Source organism: Mycteria americana (assembly GCF_035582795.1).
Source record: "Mycteria americana isolate JAX WOST 10 ecotype Jacksonville Zoo and Gardens chromosome W unlocalized genomic scaffold, USCA_MyAme_1.0 Scaffold_32, whole genome shotgun sequence".
Taxonomy (NCBI): Eukaryota; Metazoa; Chordata; class Aves; order Ciconiiformes; family Ciconiidae; genus Mycteria; species Mycteria americana.
The window spans coordinates 1,948,100-1,970,104 of NW_027445438.1; the positions used below are offsets into that span (position 1 = coordinate 1,948,100).

General features: G+C 44.2%; 1 protein-coding gene across 3 annotated transcripts in view; it reads right to left on the reverse strand.

Annotated features, from left to right (window-relative positions):
- LOC142403056 (CDC42 small effector protein 2-like) overlaps nt 1-22,005 on the reverse strand; it is a 101,874-nt gene that overhangs the window by 3,099 nt on the left and 76,770 nt on the right. For 2 of the 3 annotated variants that reach the window (XM_075489202.1, XM_075489203.1), the window contains 2 exons: nt 9,735-9,836; nt 63-180 (listed from right to left, as the gene is read on the reverse strand). In XM_075489202.1, coding sequence (XP_075345317.1) covers nt 82-180; nt 9,735-9,836 — 201 coding nt within the window. In that variant the 3' untranslated portion in view covers nt 63-81. Of the gene's footprint in view, nt 1-62; nt 181-9,734; nt 9,871-22,005 lie in introns of all 3 variants that reach the window. The other variant, XM_075489204.1, reaches the window with a different exon arrangement.

Consider the following 22,005-nt stretch of genomic DNA (forward strand, 5'->3'; position numbering starts at 1 on the left):
TGTGGCAGGATGTTCTTCCTCACTACTCTACAAGTGCCTAAAAAGCAGACAGTAATACTTACTGGAAAGGTTTCCCCAAGGTTATCCTGCCTGAGTGTCTACAAGCTGCATCTGAACATTTGCAGATATGCCACCTCCATAGCCTCCCTTGGACTGCATTTGGTTCTGTATTGAGCTCACCTGGAGACAGAAGGGAAAGGGGGTCAGAGAAAACAAGGCAGGCAGGCAGAAGTGAACTATGGTATCTTCTCGCTTTTGGTTTTATTTTTTGTTTTGTTTTTCAAGTGCTCTCTCACCATTAAAGCTACATTACTTTTGCATGAGGACATATGCAGAGTAGGCTTTCTGGAATTTTCACTTCTGCAGGCAGCTCAGCAGGAGAGATGAAAGAACTGGCGCTGATGCAGAAGTTTTTCCTCTGTCCCAAAGAAAATTGGCTGATTCAGGCTTTCATTGAGCTGCTTGATTAATCAAGAAAATTAATCAAATATTATCAGTATCCAACTCCACTCTATCTGACAAGCTGTAATTTAGCTTGTTATATGGAAAACATTCTTTGCCAAGTATGATAAACCAGTGAAGTTAACACCATTACATTAAAAATGCAATAGCCAATTTATAAAATAGTAACTGAACTGTATGGCTAATTTCAGAACATTTAAAATAGGGCTTTCTAAACAAAAAAGGAGCCCTTTTGGTGTGTGGAAGATTTTTTTGGTTTGTTTTTTGTTTAAGAGCATGAACTTACTTTTCCTTGATTTATACTATTCCTTTAATCACCGTGGCATTTATTTTTTAAACCATACTCAGTCTATCAACTTCTCTGAAATTATTTTATTTGAAGGCATTTTTAAGCTGATGCAAAAAAATACATAAAAAACACCCTACACACCCCCACCCCCTCTATGGCTTTCATTGTCTTTATCAATAAAAAGGAAAGGACTCCATAGTTCTTTTGTGCTTGTGCTGCATGAGTCAAAATAATCATCTCCTAGTGCCTGCAGGAAAACAGCTCCAATCTTAAAGGTCTGGCCTTTTTCTCTTTACACCTCAGAGTGTACATAACAAGTACACAATGAACACAAAGTACTTAAAGCTACAGCTTCTGAAATGGCACTTGCAGTAAGAAGCCTATGTCTGCAGGGCACTACTTGCAATTATTTCAGGTGTGCTCCTTCACAGAGACCTCAGAACACCACTAGAAAGCTGTATTAAAACAGCGTTGGAGAAATATCTTCAAGTAGCTTGCATGATATTTTCCCTGTCTGCAAAGACAAAAAAAAAAGTAGTGTCTTCTAAACAGACATCCACAGCAAAGCAAAGCACACACAATGAATCAGAAAAACTCCTGCACATTGTTTCTCAAACCAATGTGAAAGGAGCCTGTTTTAGGATCTTTGTCTTTGACGGTACAGTATATTGCAGTGCTGTGCAAGAGATTTGAGCTTTTTTATATCCTTAAACAGCACAATGTAAAACCATCTTCTACTTTTGTGATTTATTCAAATAAGCAACACAGCTGCAGTAAAGCAATATTATGTTCAAATTTTTCTTCATGGATAAGTGTTCAGATCTAATGCTCTAGTGGCTCTGACACCAGAGACTACAAACACAATAAGGAAATGTGGAGGGAGTGTACCACCCCATTCATGGGGTAGGGTTTAAAAACTTTCACATTTCACCAAGCTGATGATCACAGCATCTTCTGCTGGCCTTTGGAACAAAAGACGTTTGAATGTAATCAATCTATTTCAGAAAATAATCTACAGGTAAATGTATTTAGAAGAATGACTTAATGACACCATCAATTTCATCTGAATGAACCCTACCTCTAAGTGAAACAGAGCTAGAAAGACACATCTCCAGGGCATGTCACCTTCTAGCTGACAACTGACCTACATTACTTGAAAAAAGGAACATTATATCAACACAAATTGCAAGGCTAAAGAGTAAATTTTCATTAGTACTTCTAAAGTTTAAAAGAATCTCTTTGGTACCTGAGTCTCACATATCATAGAAATATAGAAGCATAGAATAGTTTGGGTTGGAAGGGACCTTTAAAGGTCATCTAGTCCAACCCCCCTGCAATGACCAGGGACATCTTCAACTAGATCAGGTTGCTCAGAGCCCTGTCCAGCCTGACCTTGAACGTTTCCAGGGATGAGGCATCTAACACCTGTCTGGCCAACCTGTGCCAGTGTTTCACCACCCTCATAGTAAAAAATTTCTTCCTTATATCTAGTCTAAACCTACCCTCTTTTAGTTTAAAACCATTACCCCCTGTCCTATCGCAACAAGCCCTACTAAAAAAGTTTGTCCCTGTCTTTCTTATAAGTCCCCTTTAAGTACTGGAAGGCTGCTATAAGGTCTCTCCAGAGCCTTCTCTTCTCCAGGCTGAACAACCCCAACTCTCTCAGCCTTTCCTCATGCCAACTCTCTCAGCATTTCCTCATAGGAGAGGTGTTCCAGCCCTCGGATCATTTTCGTGGCCCTCCTCTGGACCCGCTCCAACAGGTCCATGTCTTTCTTGTGCTGAGGGCTCCAGAGCTGGACGCAGTACTCCAGGTGGGGTCTCCCAAGAGCGGAGTAGAGGGGCAGAATCACCTCCCTTGACTTGCTGCCCACACTTCTTTTGATGCGGCCCAGAATATAATTGGCTTTCTGGGCTGTGAGCGCACATTGCTGGCTCATGTCCAATTTTTCATCCACCAGTACCCCCAAGTCCTTCTCTGCAGGGAGGGGGCAAGGAGGGGGTTCGCCTGCCACCCTATATGCATGTTTGTGTTAGCAAGTAAAGAAGTATCAGTCTAAAATATGGAGGCTGTTGCACCTAAAATAAAGAAACTCCAGCAAATGTAAGCTTGACTGCATTAGTAGTTCAGTGGCCATCTTCTATATGAAAATTTATATAGGATACATACAATGTCAAAAACACTGACCAAAAAGCAGGTCTAACAGAACTGAGGGCTGACAAGGTGGCACTCTTTCTGAAGCAACCTCCTTTTTAGGTAGTCTAAACTACAAGAACAAGCACAATGAAATGCCTTTTTTTTTCTTCTTCAAAGATACCATTGCCTTCCCTATGATGATACATACTAACAAAGGTTCTTTTCTGTGTTACGTCTAATTTAGATAGGATAAGGATTCAAGAATTTTGGAAGGGATCACACCAATTAAAGATCATACAATCTGTTGTGTTCCATATCTAGCTAATTAATTTATTCTCTCCCCTTTATATCAGAAAATAAGATGGTCCTTGAGAGAGTAAACAAGAGAAAACTAAGTAAACAAGAGAAAAACTAAGAAAAGAACGGAATACATGAAATCAAAGGATAAATAGAGGATTATGAAGCAGAAAAATAAAAGTGAGAGACTTCACCATGGAATGCAAAGATAAAATAGAAAGAAGGTGATGGGAATGAGAAAGGAACAGTGCACAGAGGGTTCCTACTGTATAATTTTACCTTTGACACAATAGCAAGGTTCTCTACAGAGAAGGCAAACCCAAAATATTTCAGTAGTCAGAAAACTACTATACTCGGAAGCATGAGGATATATAATAAAGAACAATGCTGATGAAAAAGGTGCAGAGCAGATACTGAATTTATTCCCAAATTTATATGGGAAAAAGCTAATGAAATTGCAGGAGGTCTTCCTAAGGTGTTCAGAAGAGAGAAGGCAGAAGTAAGTTCACAAAGTAGTATAACGTCCATACTATAAAGGAAGTTAAGCAGCAGAAAAACACATGAAGAGAAGACTGATCTTGGAATTTACACTGTCAAGAATTAACACAGAGACCAGACAAAAAATTACCACAGTGAGTAACCAAGGAAGAGGCAGGAAAATAGGCAAATATGAAAAATAAGAGATTTGTGCTTCTAAAAAGAGAGAGAACAGGATAATTTTTTGCATACTGTCTCTTCTTATCTGGGATCAGAAAAATCACTCTGGTCATTGATGCAGCACATTATCCAAAAGAAAAAAAAGAGAAAGAGATACAACCAGTTATAAGTGTTAAAATGAAAGAAGAAGTCCATGTAGAGAGACAATAATGATTATCTACTATCTGGAGATGAGTTGGGTATTATGCAAGGCAAAGGTGAGGGCAAGTAGGAGAAAGTCTGAGGTGAGAGAGTAAAGCTTCAGGCAACCAACACAAGCCTCCCATGAGGCTGCTCAGCTGTGAGAATGAGAAAGGTTCTCATGGGAAGGGCAGCAAATGTCTAAAAAGCAAAAAGCCATGCATTTTTAAAATTTTATTAAGAACACCACTCACTCATTTCATTATTTCAATTTACACATTGTTTTAAATATTAATGTAATATATTGCATTAAATAGATAATTAGCTTTAATTCATTTTTATCAAGCTGAAACTGTGCTTGTCTATTTAACTTGCTTACAGATGTTTTAGTACACATTACTTCCAATCCATAATATTACTTCAGGGAAAACCTGGTACTTTGTTTGCCATGTCAGATTTCCCAGCTTTGCCCTTCCCCAATGACTACTGAGTTATGAAAGTTTTTTTCTGATCGCAATAAGATGTAAAAAATCAAACTAGTTTCTAGGAAGCTAAAAATGACCTCACTTGCCTACATTAAAAATGACTTTTTCTTTACAGCTCTATTCTTTATTCTAATACCCCTGAAAGAACTCTCTCTTCCCCTTTGCTAAAATCTGCCAAGGAGAAACAATTTTTTTCCTTTAAAGGGGATTATTAAGACAAGAAGTATTTTTCGTCATAATCTATAGGACACCCTTTTCTTAGATTGCGTATTACTGACCTTAAAAATATATTGACATTTCACAGAAAATATGAAGTAGTACAAAATAAATCTATTCTCATAAGGTCACTTTCGATATCTATCTTAGTGTATTGGGTATATGTGGCAAGGTTTTGGTAGCCGGGGGGCTGCAGGGGTGGCCTCTGTGAGAAGAGGCCACCCCTGCAGGGTAGGGGGCTGCCTTGTGCCAGATACAGCCAGTTCCAGCAGGCTCCACAACAGCCCCACTGCAGGCCAAATATGAGCCCGTGAGCAAAGTTGGTGAGGCCTCTATGAAAACATATTTAAGAAAGGGCAAAACCACTGGAGAGAGAGGAGGAGGGAACAAAAAGAGTGAGAAATAGAGGTAACACCAAGGTCAGAGAAGGAGGAGGTGCTCCAGGCACCGGAGCAGATACTCCCTGCAGCCTGTGGAGGACCCACACCAAACAGATGGATATTCCTGAAGGACTGCAGCCTGTGGAGAACCCATGCCAGAACAGAGCTTTAAACTAGACTCAGTGGAGGAAAGCGATGGAGGTTTGAGCAACGGAGAGGAGCCAGGGGCTGCTGATGCATTAGGAACCAACAGGGGAACACCTGAGAAATGCTGCAAAGGAATTGGGGCTTGAGCCTCCAAAAAGGTGACGCGGTCGACAGCCCAGCTGAAGTGCCTCTATCCCAATGCACGCAGCACGGGTAACCAACAGGAGGAGGTGGAAGCCACTGTGCAGCTGGAAAGCTATGGCCTAATCGCTATCACTGAAACTTGGTGGGATGACTCACACGACTGGAGGGCTGCAATCGATGGCTATAAACTGTTCAGAAGGAAGGAGAGGCGGGGGGGTTGCCCGCTATGGAAAAAAGAAAAAAGGATTGACTGCACAGAGCTGTCTTTGAAAGACAGCGATGAACAGGTTGAGAGCTTATGGGTGAAAATTAGAGGCCAAGCCAACAAAGGAAACCTCGTGGTTGGTGTCTACTATAGGGGAGGATGTTGACAAAGCGTTCTTACTTCAACTACCGGAAGCATCACGCTCGCGGGCCAAGAGTAAAGTCAAGACCCTGAATTTTAGGAGAGCGAACTTTCAGGTGTTTAAAGAACTCGTGGATGGGACCTCCCTGGGAAACTGCCCTCGGGGATAAAGGAGCAGAAGGGAGCTGGCAGCTCTTTAAGGACGTTTTTCGTAGGGCACAAGAGCTCTCGATTCCCACGCGTAAGAAATCAGGCAAGGAAGGCAGGAGACCAGCATGGCTGAGTAAGGACCTTCTGGTCGAGCTGAAGCGCAAGAAGGAAACGCATAGTGAGTGGAAGCAGGGACACGCGTCCTGGGAAGAATATAGGGATGCTGCCCGGGTGTGTAGGGATGGGACCAGGAAAGCTAAGGCACAGCTGGAGCTGAATTTGGCAAGGGATGTGAAGAATCATAAGAAGGGCTTCTACAGGTGCGTTGGCCGGAAAAGGAAGACTAAAGAAAACGTACACCACCCCCATGCCACCCCCCCCAATAAATAAGACAGGAGCTCTAGTGACAACCGACTTGGGGAAGGCTGAGGTACTCAACGATTTTGTTTTGCCTCCGTTTTCACTGGCAATCGCTGTTCCCACATCTCTCAAGTCCCTGAACCTCAAGGCAGGGACTGGGGGAACAAAGTCCCTCCCATCGTAGGAAACGATCCCGTTCAAGACCACGTGAGGAACCTGAACATACACAAGTCCATGGGACCTGACGAGATGCATCCCAGGGTGTCTCGTCCCACTCGGTGGGTTGCGAGATGGGTGAATCTTTTTGATTCCCTGACGGTTTGTGTACCGACAAAGGCCGATCTCTGCTCGGCAGAGCCGCGTGGCCGGTAGAGTCACAACAATGACCCAGAGGAACAGTCTGGCCAGCATCTTTATTAACTGGCGAATTCCACAAACGGACAAACTTAACGAACTGGCAAGCCCAACAAACGAACAGAGGCGATTTGGCAACGGAGCTATTTTCCGGGCAACCCGCCACAATTTATCCCAAACTTACATATATTGGAAGAGTAGAGGGAGAGAGAAGCGAGAAAAGGAAAGGAAAAGAGAGGAGGATAGAGAAAGGAAAAGTATCACCACCCTTGGATCCCACGATGACAGGCGTGGCAATCCTCCGGTGGTGGGGGCTCACGCGCGCGGTTCCCTGGGAGGCGTGTCTTTTATACGCTAATCCCCGCCTCCAGGTACGCCCCTTGAGGACTTACATGGTTCTTGTTCTAGAAAGTTCTCAATCTTCTGCGCAGGCGCTGGGGGAAGGGGGTGGTCACGAGGGGTCTCTCGGGTGGTCGCAAGCCCCTTCCTCAGATAAACTCTGTGTGACCTCTGGCCATAGATGGTAAGGTCCGTCGGAACCCGGAACCGCGCGTCCTCCGACGCGCTCTCCCGGTCTCCCCCACCCCGTGCTCGCCGACCTGCCATCGCCATGCAAATAGCGCCTCGCCTCGCCACAATGTTTGAGACGTTAACTCTTTCAGTCTCTCACACAGGGTCCTGAGGGAACTGGCAGACGTAGTTGCTAAGCCACTGTCCATCATATTTGAAAAGTCATGGCAGTCAAGCGAAGTCCCCAGTGACTGGAGAAAAGGGAATATCACACCCATTTTTAAAAAGGTGGACCCTGGGAACGACCGACCAGTCAGCCTCACCTCTGTGCCCGGTATAATCATGGAGCAGATCCTCCTGGAAGCTATGTCGAAGCATACGGAAGACAGCGAGGTGATTTGAGAAAGCCAGCATGGCTTCACCAAGGGCAAATCGTGCCTGACTACTCTAGTGGCCTTCTACGATGGAGCGACTGCATCAGTGGACAAGGGAAGAGCAACTGATGCCCTCTACCTGGACTTCTGTAAGGCCTTTGGCACGGTCCCCCACAACATTCTTGCCTCTCAATTGGAGGGAGATGGATTTGATGGATGGACTATTAGATGGACAAGGACTTGGCCAGATGGCTGCATCCAAAGAGTTACGGTCAACGGCTCAACGTCCAAATGGAAACCAGTAACGAGCGGTGTCCCTCAAGGGTCCGTACTGGGACCGATACTGTTTAATATCTTCATGACTGACGTAGCTAGTGGGATTGAGTGCACCCTCAGCAAGGTTGCGGATGACACCAAGCTGAGTGGTGCAGTTGATACTCTAGAGGGAAGGGATGCCATCCAGAGGGACCTTGACAGGCTGGAGAAGCGGGCCCGTGCAATCCTCATGAAGTTCCACAAGGCCAAGCGCAAGGTCCTGCACCTGGGTCGGGGCAGTCCCCAATATCAGTACAGACTGGGTGATGAACGCATTGAGAGCAGCCCTGCAGAGAAGGACTTGGGGATACTGGTGGACGAAAAATTGGACGTGAGCTGGCAGCGTGCGCTTGCAGCCCAGAAAGCCAATCGAATTCTGGGCCGCGTAAAAAGCAGCGTGGCCAGCAGGTCGAGGGAGGCGATTCTCCCCCTCTACTCCGCTCTCGTGAGACCCCACCTGGAGTACTGCGTCCAGCTCTGGGGTCCCCAGTACGAGAAAGACATGGACCTGTTAGAGCGGGTCCAGAGGAGGGCCACGAAAACGGTCAGAGGGCTGGAACACCTCTCCTATGACGAAAGGCTGAGGAGAAGAGAAGGCTCCGGGGAGACCTTATTGCGGCCTTTCAATACTTAAAGGGGGCTTATAAGAAAGATGGAGAGAGGCTTTTTTACCAGGGCCTGTAGTGACAGGACAAGGGGTAACAGTTTTAAACTGAAAGAGGGTAGGTTTAGGTTGGAAATAAGGAAGAATTTTTTTTTACGACGAGGGTGGTGAGACGCTGGAGAACGGGTTGCCCAGAGAAGTTGTGGATGCCCCATCACTGGAAGCGTTCAAGGTCAGGTTGGACGGGGCTTTGAGCAACCTGATCAAGTGAAAGATGTCCCTGCCCATTGCAGAGGGGTTGGGCTAGATGATCTTTACAAGGTCCCTTCCTACCCAAACCATTCTATGATTCTGTGAAAAGGAAGGAGCAGCAGAGAGAAAGCACTATGTACTGACTGTAAACCCCCCATACACACACCGAGCTCGTCGAGGCAGGTCAAGGAGGAGTGAAGTTGAGCCTGAGAAAGTGGGGAGAAAACTTGTTTTAATGTTTGTCTTTTTGTTTCTCACTATCTGAATCTTTTTTAATTGGCAATGCATTAAATTAATTTTCCCCAAGTTGAGTCTGTTTTTCCCATGACAGTAATTGGTAAGTGATGTCCTGTCTTTATGTCGACCCCCGAGCTTTCTCATCCTATTTTGTCCCCCTGTCCCACTGAGGAGGGGGAGTGAGTGAGTGGCTAGGTGGGAGTTTGGCTGTTGGCAAAGGCTAACCCACCACTCAGCCTCTTTTTTTCACTTTCAAAGATATAAAAATACTTATAGTTCCTATCATGTACAGGAAGCCACAAAACCCCACTTGTGACATCAGTGTTGCTTGCTCTGGAAATAATTCACATTGCAAATAGTGAGAACCTCAGTAAGTACACACAATAAGAATATTTGTGTGAACCATAAACGAAGGAAAGTTACAGAGCTTTATATGAACAGCATTTAAAAAAAAAATACTTAAGAAATTTACTCAGAATTATAATAGACTTTAAAAGGATTTTTTTCTGAAATACTCTAGTAATTTTTAAAATATACCTCTCTTAGTTCATACGTTATCAGAAAAAATTTAAGAAGTACTCTACATATATCTTGTAGAATTTATGAAAAATGTCCTTTGTATTGTCAATAAACATAGGAATTTGTAATATGATATTCCATAATCTTGAACACAAGTGGTTAAGGCTTGGAATTAAGACACTAGCAGGTTGTTTTTCAGGTTTACAGAAACTCTTATAACTCATTTGAGAACTACTCCTTCAACTAATTGCTTCAGCCACAATAGTCATGTTCCCATATTGTATTAAAGATGAAATATTCTTCATCAGCTCATGCTTACCGAGTTCATTCCACTGAATAGGTCTCCTGATCCTACATGAGCCGTGTGAACAAAGTTTGTTGGCTCCCCAATCATGCTTCGGTCAATCCGCCGTCGTCTTTTCTGAAAGGCAGGTAAAGAAACCATCTGATTGAGACTCATTTAAAAAAACAACGTTTGACATACATGTATGTTGTGGTTTAGCCCCAGTCGGCAACTAAGCACCACACAGCCACTTGCTCACAGTCCCCCCCACCCCGGTGGGATGGGGGAGAGAATTGGGAAAAAAAAAGTAAAACCCATGGGTTGAGATAAAGACAGTTTAATAGGACAGCAGAGGAAGAGAAAATAATAACAACAACAACAACAACAACAACAATGATAAAAGAATGTACAAAACAACAACAACAACAACAACAACGATAAAAGAATGTACAAAACAAGTGATGTACAACGCAATTGCTCACCACCCGCTGACCAGTGCCCAGCCCGTCCCCGAGCAGCGATCACTACCCCCTGGCCAACTCCCCCCAGTTTATATACTGAGCATGACGTCATATGGTATGGAATAGCCCTTTGGCCAGTTTGGGTCAGCTGTCCTGGCTGTGCCCCCTCCCAGCTTCTTGTGCACCTGTGTCCTGGTTTCGGCTGGGATAGAGTTAATTTTCTTCCTAGTAGCCAGTATAGTGCTGTGCTTTGGATTTTAGTATAAGAATAATATTGATAACACGCTGATGTTTTGGCTGTCGCTAAGAGGTGTTTACATTGGTCAAGGATTTTTCCCCCCTTCAGCTCCCCATGCTCTGCCAGGTGCCCAAGAAATGGGAGGGGGCACAGCCAGGATAGCTGATCCAAACTGACCAAAGGGCTATTCCATACCATATGATGTCATGCCCAGTATATAAACTGGGGGGAGTTGGCCGGGGGGGTAGCGATCACTGCTCGGGGACTGGCTGGGCGTCAGTCGGTGGGTGGCGAGCGGATGTATTTTTTTTTTTTATATATATATATTTTCCCTTTTTTCCCCTCCCTTGGGTTTTGTTCCCCTCTCTCTCTCTCATTGTTTTTTTTCCCTCTCATTATAAATCATTATTATTATTATTATTATTTTGTTCCAATTATTAAACTGTTATTATCTCAACCCACGAGTTTTCTTACTTTTGCTCTTTCGCTTCTCTCCCCCATCCCACCAGGGGGGGGGAAGTGAGCGAGCGGCTGCGTGGTGCTTGGCTGCCGGCTGGGGCTAAACCACGACAACCTGGCAGAGCATGGGAAGCTGAAAAGTCCTTGACTAGTATAAGCACTACTTAGCAACAACTAAAACATCAGTGTGTTATCAACATTATTCTCATCCTAAATCCAAAACACAGCGCTATACCAGCTGCTAGGAAGAAAATTAACTCTATCCCAGCCAAAACCAGGACAATGTAGAAGTTAACTGTCCATAGATTATTTCATACACCATAGGATATTTTCATAGAAGTCAAAAGGCAGAGTCCAATGTGCTTTGTTTTTACTTGGAGGATCTATAGCAGATCGTTAGACCAGCACTGATATCACTCCTAATATTTAAACCAACCAAACATTCATAAATAACCTTACTACATTTCACTGTAACAATATCTGTAACATTCCACATGGTGACTTCTGTCTATATATGTATTTAAACATGATAGGTCAAATTTAAGGTTTAATCATTCAAAACAAGAATTAAGGGTCAAAGAGCATTAGTAGAGTATAATAAACAGCTAACTTACAGAGTTTGTGTTGCCTTGCCATAGGAACTTATGCCCATTTTTCTAGTAACATACTTCACTGTGATGTGCAGAATAATGCCTTGAATTTGATCAGGTTTAGTCACAGCCATATCCTTAGTGGAGCCTGTATACTCAGGTAACTTTCACTCTGCATGGTTGTAGTGTGAGAGCTGCAGAGATGTAGTGTGATATTAAGACAGGATGCCAGATTAGATCCTAAGGATACTCTGATTACTGTGCCATGAGACATAACATAAGAACAGCTTAACTTCTGTCTCCCCTTTGTCAGAATCATGGCTTCAGTTTTTATTCATGTAATAGCAGGCAAATGAGAAATTAGAAGCAGTAGGGACTTCCTCTAGTAAAAGCCGCTCTGGCTCCTTGCCTCCAGCTGAGCATTGCATCTAGAGGAATAAAATGGAAAATACTATCCTAATTTTTTAGGCCAGAGGCAATAAGCTTGAGTAGAGTGAACCACGCAGCCTGCTACCACTACAAGCCAGTATCCTGTATTTAAAAGATGAGAACAGTCATGGAGCACAATATGAATATTTCAATTTACAGTATGTTAAACAAAATACAGTCTAATAGCTACAAAACTACTTAAGATCAATTAAAAGCTTCCCATTGTCTTAAAGTCTGCTCAATGTCCATTTCTAGTCAGCAATAAGATCTTAAGAACACCCAGACTCAGACAGGAAGGTACATGCCTCATGAGTGGACTCACTGCTATTGAAACACAGCCACAAATGAATCTTTATGAATCACAGCCTGCAGCTATAAGAATACATTATGGGGCTTAGCCAGCAAGTAAAAAACACTTTCAATCCTTTCCTGTACCTTTTCGCTATTGCTAAAAGCAGGTTTCAATTCCTTATTGCATCAGTATTTAACAGCCAAAGGTGGGGGGAAGCAAAACCACTCACACAAGAACATCAAAACAAAATGACCTGTTCTATACCTAAACTATTAGTGAATTCTCTGTCCCCAACTAATTTGACAGGATCAACCAAATGAAATAACCATAGCTATAAAAACATTGTCATGTATTTTCCAAGGGCTTTCAAAGAGAAAGTGTTCATGGAAATGAATTTAGATGTCTCAAATACAGAAAACTGGTATATTTCAGAGAGACATAAATAGTTACAAAAGAATCTCTAGCCACATCCCAATGCATTAATATTTCAATCTAGAAGTTAAACTCACATATATACAGCTAACTATTTCTTAAATTGTACATGATATAAGATAGCAAAACATATGTGACTAACTTGAGTGGAGACATCTCACACCCAGTTTACGTTTACACTGGATGAAAACTCCTAATCTAAAATGTTCACTATTAGGAGCAAATCCACCAGGCATAATGATAATTTTAAATACATAGTTACTATTGTTGCCGTGAAAAGCCGAAATCAGGACTCAATAGTCGGGATGACTATTAAGCAGGTATTCTTTATTGCAGCGCTGGGCAGCACTGGGGATCGCTCCGCCACAAGTGCTCCACCAGGTTAGCACAACACATCAGTTCATATACAGAAAAATCATACAGACTCATCAGATTTCCTGAAAAGGACAGTTTTATGGTGATGAGTTCCCGGAATTAATTTACATAGTCCAAGCATGCACAGTAAAATTAGGGTTAGGGTTAGGGTCTTTTCACCCTCCCAGTGGTCTTCCATAGTCTTCCTCACGTTGTCCGCTAGTTGAACTCTGGGTTTCCTTTGTACATATATAGTCATTGAGTTAGCTCATCAGTCCTTCGGCCTTGGAATGTTACAAGGGGGTCGATTTAGCCTGGTACGGCCCTCAGACTATTACCCCCTATTGCTCTTCCATGTGGGGGGTGATGAAGCTGCAACACGAAGTCCTAGGGCGATCAAAAGAGACTTCAGGGCCTTGGGATGGCTAGTAAGGGACTCTGGAGCACAGGTTATTTTCTCCTCTCTCCTTCCAGTTGTGGGCAGTGACACAAGAAGGAACAGAGGCACCCAATCTATTAACGCATGGCTCCGTGGCTGGTGTCATCGCCACGAATTTGGTTTTTTTGACAACGGGATGGCCTACACAGCACCAGGTTTGCTGGCATCTGATGGGATTCATCTTTCTCAAAGGGGAAAGAGAATCTTTGCTCAGGAACTTGCAGGGCTCATCGACAGAGCTTTAAACTAGACTTGAAGGGGGAGGGGAGTAATATCAGGCTTGCCCGAGGGAAGCTGAGGGACGACGAGCCAGTTAGAGGGAGCGGGTGCCAGCGAGGGCACTCGGCCTGAGTCCTCAAGATGTGCGGGGTACGCTGGGGCACAGCCAAAGTCGAACAGAGTTGAGCTAGGGGATACTGAGGCAATAGGAGCCCAGAGGGAAACACCAGTGAAACGCCTCAAAGCACGCAAGGGGTGTTCTTCTATGAAGGAGACACGGGTGACAGCCCAGCTGAAGTGCCTCTACACCAATGCACGCAGCATGGGCAACAAGCAGGGGAAGTTGGAAGCCATTGTACATCAGGAAAACTATGATATGGTTGCCATCACAGAAACGTGGTGGGATGACTCGCACAACTGGAGTGCGGCGATGGATGGCTATAAACTCTTCAGGAGGGATAGGCGAGGCAGGAGAGGTGGTGGGGTAGCCCTATATGTCAGGGAGTGTCTGGATAGTTTAGAGCTCGATGATGGTGATGATAGGGTGGAGTGTCTATGGGTAAGAATCAGGGGGAAGGCCAACAAGGCAGATATTGTGGTGGGAGTCTGTTACAGACCACCCAACCAGGATGAGGAGACAGATGAAATATTCTATAAGCAGCTGGGAGAAGCCTCACGATCGCTAGCCCTTGTTCTTGTGGGGGACTTCAACCTGCCAGATGTCTGCTGGAAATACAATACAGCAGAGAGGAAACAGCCGAGGAGGTTCCTAGAGCATGTGGCAGATAACTTCCTGACGCAGCTGGTGAGTGAGCCAACTAGGGAATGTGCCCCGCTGGACCTGTTGTTCATGAACAGAGAAGGACTTGTGAGCCATGTGATGGTTGGAGGCTGTCTTGGGCAGAGTGATCACGAAATGATAGAGTTTTTGATACATGGAGAAGCGGCAAGGGGGGTCAGCAAAGCTGCCACCTTAGACTTCCGGAGGGCAGACTTTGGCCTGTTTAGGAGACTGGTCGAGAGAGTCCCCTGGGAGGCATCCCTTATGGGCAAAGGGGTCCAGGAAGGCTGGACATTCTTTAAGGAGGAAGTCCTAAAGGCACAAGAGCGGGATGTCCCCAGGTGCCGAAAGACGAGCCGGCGGGGAAGAAGACCGGCCTGGCTGACTAGAGAGCTTTGGCTCGAACTCAGGAAAAAGAGAAGAGTCTACGACCTCTGGAAGAAGGGGCAGGCAACTCAGGAGGACTACAAAGGTGTAGCGAGGCTGTGCAGGGAGAAAATTAGAAGGGCCAAAGCTGAGCTAGAGCTCAATCTGGCTGCTGCTGTAAAAGACAACAAAAAATACTTCTTCAAATACATTAGCAGCAAAAGGAGAGCTAAGGAGAATCTCCAGCCCCTAGTAGATGGGGGAGGGAACACAGTGACCAAGGATGAGGAAAAGGCTGAGGTACTTAATGCCTTCTTTGCCTCAGTCTTTAATAGCAGGGCCAATTGTTCTCTGGGTACCCAGCCCCTGGAGTTGGAAGATAGGGACGGGGACTAGAATGGAGCCCCCATAATGCAGGGGGAAATGGTTAGTGACCTGCTGCACCACTTAGACACTCACAAGTCTATGGGGCCTGATGAGATCCACCCGAGAGTACTGAAGGAACTGGCAGAAGTGCTCACCAAGCCCCTTTCCATCATTTACCAGCAGTCCTGGCTAACTGGGGAGGTCCCTGCTGACTGGAGATTAGCGAATGTGATGCCCATCTTCAAGAAGGGCCGGAAGGAGGACCCGGGGAACTACAGGCCTGTCAGCCTGACCTCGGTACCACGGAAGCTGATGGAGCAGATCATCCTGAGTGCTATCACACGGCATGTAGAGAATAACCAAGGGATCAAGCCCAGCCAGCATGGGTTCAGGAAAGGCAGGTCCTGCTTGACCACCCTGATCTCCTTCTACGACAAGGTGACCCGCCTAGTGGATGAGGGGAAGTCTGTGGATGTTGTCTGTCTAGACTTCAGTAAGCCTTTCACGTGGTTTCCCACAGCATTCTCCTGGAGAAACTGGCTGCTCATGGCTTGGACGGGTGTACTCTTTGCTGGGTTAAGAACTGGCTGGATGGCCGGGCCCAAAGAGTGGTGGTGAATGGAGTTTACTCCAGTTGGCGGCCGGTCACAAGTGGTGTTCCCCAGGGCTCTGTGTTGGGGCCAGTTCTGTTTAATATCTTTATCAATGATCTGGACGAAGGGATCGAGTGCACCCTCAGTAAGTTTGCAGATGACACCAAGTTGTGCGGGAGTGTTGATCTGCTTGAGGGGAGGAAGGCTCTGCAGAGGGACCTGGACAGGCTGGATCGATGGGCCGAGGTCAATTGTATGAGGTTTAACAAGGCCAAGTGCAAGGTCCTGCTCTTGGGCCACAGCAACCCCATGCAACACTACAGGCTTGGGGAAGAGTGGCTGGAAAGCTGCCTGGCAGAGAAGGACCTGGGGGTGTTGGTTGACAGCCGCCTGAATATGAGCCAGCAGTGTGCCCAGGTGGCCAAGAAAGCCAATGGCATCCTGGCTTGTATCAAAAATAGCGTGGCCAGCAGGACTAGGGAAGTGATCATGCCCCTGTACTCGGCACTGGTGAGGCCACACCTCGAATACTGTGTTCGGTTTTGGGCCCCCCACTAAAAGAGAGACATTGAGGTGCTGGAGCGAGTCCAGAGAAGGGCAACGAAGCTGGTGAAGGGTCTGGAGCAGAAGTCTTATGAGGATCGGCTGAGGGAACAGGGGTTGTTTAGCCTGGAGAAAAGGAGGCTGAGGGGAGACCTTATTGCTCTCTACAACTACCTGAAAGGAGGTTGTAGAGAGGTTGGGGTCGGTCTCTTCTCCCAAGTAACAAGTGGTAGGACAAGAGGAAATGGTCTCAAGTTGCACCAGGGGAGGTTTAGACTGGATATTAGGAAATTTTTCTTCACCGAAAGGGTTATCAAGCATTGGAACAGGCTGCCCAGGGAAGTGGTTGAGTTGCCATCCCTGAAGGTATTTAAAGGACGTTTGGATGAGGTGCTTAGGGACATGGTATAGTGGTGGTCTTGGTAGTGTTAGGTTTATGGTTGGACTCGATGATCTTAAAGGTCTTTTCCAACCTATAGGATTCTGTGATTTAAGCTAGTTCTTTGGTGCTTATCTTTGGCACAATCGTCCTGAGTTCCTGTTATCAGTGATTTAATTAGGAAGCCTAACGAGCTTGCTCAAGGCCTGCTTAGTCCTATCAGGTAAGAAGTCACAGGAAATGTCCCACCATCAACTCTGCTCAGCAGGTAACCAAAACTATCTTTGCAGGGGAAGAGAACAAAAGAGAACAAGGATGCAAGTGAAACTAAAAAAATGCAAGTCTATGTTTTAGTCAGGGATTGTCAGGGATTTAACCCTTTCATTCCCCCCTTTTCTTTTGAGGGCTTGTAGCTTACTTGCTACAGTCCTCAATATACAGTCTTATTACATCTGAAATGAAGCTTATTACAAAAACTACAATAAAATCAATAAAATTACTATTTAAAATAGTAAGGCTCTTTAACTACCACTAGTAAAATATTTCAAATCCTTTTAGGCCTAAAAGGGTGTTATCCTTAATTATTTTATGTTTGCAAAATTCATAATATTTCATCCTTTTCAAGGGTCTGAGTAAAATACCTTCCTGTTTCTACTTGATGCCTAATCTTGTTTCTTTTCCAATCACTGTACGTCTCTGCTGAATTCCGGTAACACCAAAGAAAACATTTAAGAAATACACAAACAAATATTCCTAAAACCGCCAAAGTAATTAATCCAATGAATAATTGTTTCGACCATCCAAAGTTGGGAAGCCAAGAAGTCAATTTATCCCATAAATCTCGAAGCCCCAATGAAGTATCATCCAAAGATACTTCCTGGACTATTCGTGTTTTCTCCCAGAGTGCATTTAGATCTGCTTCTATCTGTTTATCTTTATTGATATATGCACAGCAACTGGTATTAATGATCATACATACACCTCCTTCTTTGGCAGTCAATAAATCTAATGCCATTCGATTTTGCAACACAACCTTACTAAGGGAAGATACTTCTGTCTGTAAATTTTTTATAGTATTTATGGTTAAATTTTCCATCTGCTCTAGAACTGCGGAAATATTTACTACGGCCTTTTCTAGCTCGCTTACTCCTAGCCACGGTAAGAACCATCTAACAAAGCTATGAAATTTTGTTCCCCTAATTACAAGTGGGTTGTCTTCTCGCTTAGCCCGTTTCCAGGATGTTCTCAAAATACCTCTAGGTATTTGGGACTGATTATATATTCGATCCTGACTAACTAAATGACCTATGGTACACATTCCCTTCCTTCCTGCAGGGAGTTGCTTTCTGCTGATACCATCACCACACAGCCACCAATACCCGTCGGGTAGTTTGCAGGGTCCATCGGTGGCTGTGAGATTAGCTCCATAAAATGATCTTTTGCTTACCCATCCAACCGATGTATTTCTACTGGCATCCCACTTTGTAGGGCTATAGGTTTCACGTTCAATCCCATCAAATTCCAAGTTCCTACTTCTACCGCAGTCTTGTTGATCCAATAATCATCCCACCCATTCGGGGGGGGGGGGGTGGCGGCGGGCACGGACAATTATTGGATCTTGCCTTCCATAGGCAACTATTATTACTAACTAGAATCTGGGTGTTGTATCTGTAGGTCGAATCTTGGTCCAATCTCATAGCTTGAATTATCATAACTACAATATCCTCCATCTTGTCTTTTCCAAAACTCAGGCGAAGTATTATTGTCACAATTCCAATGAGTCAACTCTATGCCGTACAAAGGGAGTCTCATGTTACCTCTCGGTAGGGCAGTACAAATCCAACAATCCTTAGCCCCTGCAGCATTCGCTATCATCTGAATCACATTATAATACAAGTTCTCATTCCAAGCATCTACTGATGAGCTTAAAGTCAATAAAGTTATCATCGTAAGCATAATTTCAGATCTCCAACACTTTCGATGATCCATCGTGGTTCAGAAGCTTTCTTTACTCAGGAGTAATGGATCCAAGCTGTCTGCTCTTTAATCTTGATTGCAGTGAAAGTGGTTAGCAACACCTGATAAGGTCCATTCCACTTCTCCTCCAATGGGTCACCTGAAAAATTCTTAACATAAACCCAATCTCCAGGGCTAAATGGGTGGATCAGGTGATCTAACCCTTTTGCTCTGGTTCCCAAAACAGTCTTATTAATCTTTTCCAATTGTTTTCCTAAGGATATAACATAATTTTGTAAATAATTATTTCCCAGCTGATTCAAATCTTCCCCTTGATATTTGGCCTGATATGGCCTCCCATATAATATCTCAAAAGGGCTCAGATTTTCTTTGGCCCTAGGTTTTACACGTATCCGAAGTAGTGCAATAGGTAGTGCTTGATACCAATATAGGTTTGCTTCTTGACATCATTTTTTCTACTTGCCTGCCGGCTTGTGTTCTGTAGGGTGTGTGTAATTGCCAATCGATTCCTAATAGCTTGCTGACCTGTTGCACTACTTCTGCACAAAAATGTGTACCCCTATCTGATGAAATGACCGTAGGTACCCCGAATCGAGGTATTATTTCATTTAATAATACCTTAGTTACTTCTCTCACTTTGTTTGTCCTACAAGGGAATGCCTCTGGCCATCCGGAAAAGGTGTCTGTAAGTACCAATAAGTATCTGTACTCCCCTTTTCTTGGAAGTTCAGGGAAATCAATTTGCCAGTGGTCCCCGGTACATTTCCTCTCCCAATACTTCCTAATTGTGCCCGGTTACCTGTATTGGAATTATTTTTCAAACATATTTCACATTGCTGAGTCACCTGTTGAACTGTAGTATACAAATTTCTCCCTATTAATTTTTGATTTAAAAATGTGTACAGGGAATCTGCCCCCCAACGTGTCTTATTGTGTTCTTCTTTAACAATTCCCCATACCTGTTTGGCAGGAATTATAATTCTGCCATCACTCAAGTGGGCCCATCCTTTGGAGGGAACCTGCCTTCCCATTTCTTCTATTAATTCTTTATCAGCCCTACAATATTCAACATTTTCATGGTCACCTAGACTCCTACTTCTATTATCCAGAATTAAGGTTAAAATCTTTTGCATTCTCTCCGCTGCCTGTTTAGCCTCATAATCAGCCAACCTGTTACCTTTTTCCTGTCAGCGTTACCCTTCAGGTGTCCTCGGCAGTGCATGATGGTGACTTTGGTTGGCAGTCGGACTGCTTCTGATAGGTGAAGGATTTCCTCAGCATGCTTGATCTGTCTCCCTTGTGCGGTTAGTAGTCCTCGTTCCTTCCAAATTGCTCCGTGAGCATGGACAACTCCAAAGGCATATTTGGAGTCTGTCCATATATTTATCTTTTTCCCTTTTGCCAACTCCAGGGCCCTAGTCAGGGCAATAATTTCAGCCTTTTGAGCTGATGTTCCAGCAGGTAATGACTGAGATTCGATTACTTTGCTTGCTGTTGTCACCGCTTACCCAGCCTTTCGAATACCTTATCGGACAAAGCTGCTTCCATCCGTGAACCAGGAGTCTTGTGCATCTTCCAGGGGTTCTTCTTTTAAATCTGGTCTGCTAGAATATACAGTCTCTATGGTTTCCAAACAGTCGTGTATCAATGATTCAGATGTCACCCCACTGCCATTCCCAAGAAGGTCCTGAGTTCCTTTACCGTTTGAGGGAGGGGGGTTCTGCAGATGGCTTCTTTTCGCTCCGTTCCTAATTCTCATTGTCCTCCAGATAGCTCGTATCCAAGGTAGGTTACTTGCTGTCGCACCATCTGAGCTTTCTGTTGAGAGACTCGATACCCATTCAGTCCCAAAAAGTTCAACAAATTAATAGTCCATTGAATACAATCAGACTTTGTTTCAGTTGCTATTAATAAGTCATCCACATACTGTAGAAGAGTTCCGTCTCTGGAGGGAGGATCCCATGTCTCAAGTTCTCGTGCTAATTGGTTCCCAGAGATGGTTGGACTGTTCTTAAAACCTTGGGGTAACACTGTCCAGGTAAGTTGGGTTTTCCTACCAGTAGTAGGACTTTCCCATTCAAATGCAAACAGGTTTTGACTCTCCTTGGCCAGAGGCAAGCAGAAGAATGCATCTTTCAAATCTAATACTGTAAACCATACTTGTAATTTAGTAAGTAAAGTATAAGGATTGGCCACCACAGGGTGTAAATCTTTAAAATTGAGGGGTTTTAGAAAGAACACCTTTTCCTGTTGGCCAGTAGCTCCCGCTATAGTCACAAAGTCTTTACTCACAGGTATCAATCCTTGATTTAAAACAGAGAAAGAAGCACCTATGTCTACTAAGAATTCTACTTCTTTCTCTTGTCTCCCCAGTCCTCCTCTACTTTCAGAGAGCCTTCCCCTTCCTCGTCCTCTAAATTCTTCTCTATTCACCATTCCTCTCTGTTCCAAGGCTGCCTCTGTGCAGCGGGAGGTTAACACCACAATCCTTCTGCCACTCCAGGCGATTCCGCAAAGTAAAAAACATATCTGCATACATAACCGCATCCCATTTTCCTTCTCTCCATAAGAACAACATTAACTACAATATAGTATTATAATTTAAAGATCCATTAAAGGGCCATTTTCCACCATCTTCTAATTTGTACAGGGGCCACCACTGATCACAATATTTGATTAATGTTTTCTTATTCACACTCCCACCTGGTTGTCCCCTATCTCTTTCCAATGTGCTAAGATACATCCTAGGGGGCTTTTCTTTACAATACCACCACTTTGCTGTCCCCCCATTCTACCTTATTGATTCTGTACTTCCGTTATTCTCCCACAGATTATTTTAATAACCTCAACCTGTCGTGCTTTATCCTCCCACTCTGACCACGTTCCACAATTCTCACATTGAATATCTCATCCAAATACAACCCATAAATTTTGGTCACAAATAAAACAATTCACGAGGAAAAGCGGTTCACATTCATTTTCAGGATGAGACGCACAGGTCTCCAGGTTTTCCACACTCACTTTGCAGTCACACTGTGTCTCAGTCACTCACCAGTCACACCAGAGTTAACTCAGCTCATTCACGCTTAGTTGCCGATTTCGCAGTGCCTAACGAATATATCCAAATTCAATACCAATAAACCAATATCCGAGTTTGGTGCCAGTAAATCCATACCGCCAACAGTACAAACTCATGCGGGTTTCATAAGTGTACCAATACCAAAAGGCACGTTCTTGCAGAAGTACAAGGCTTAACCCGTGCCTGTACCAACGTACCACCAACAGTACAAACTCATGCGGGTTTCATGAGTGTACCAATACCAAAAAGCACGTTATTGCAGAAGTACAAGGCTTAACCCGTGCCTGTACCAACGTACTAAATACCAAAC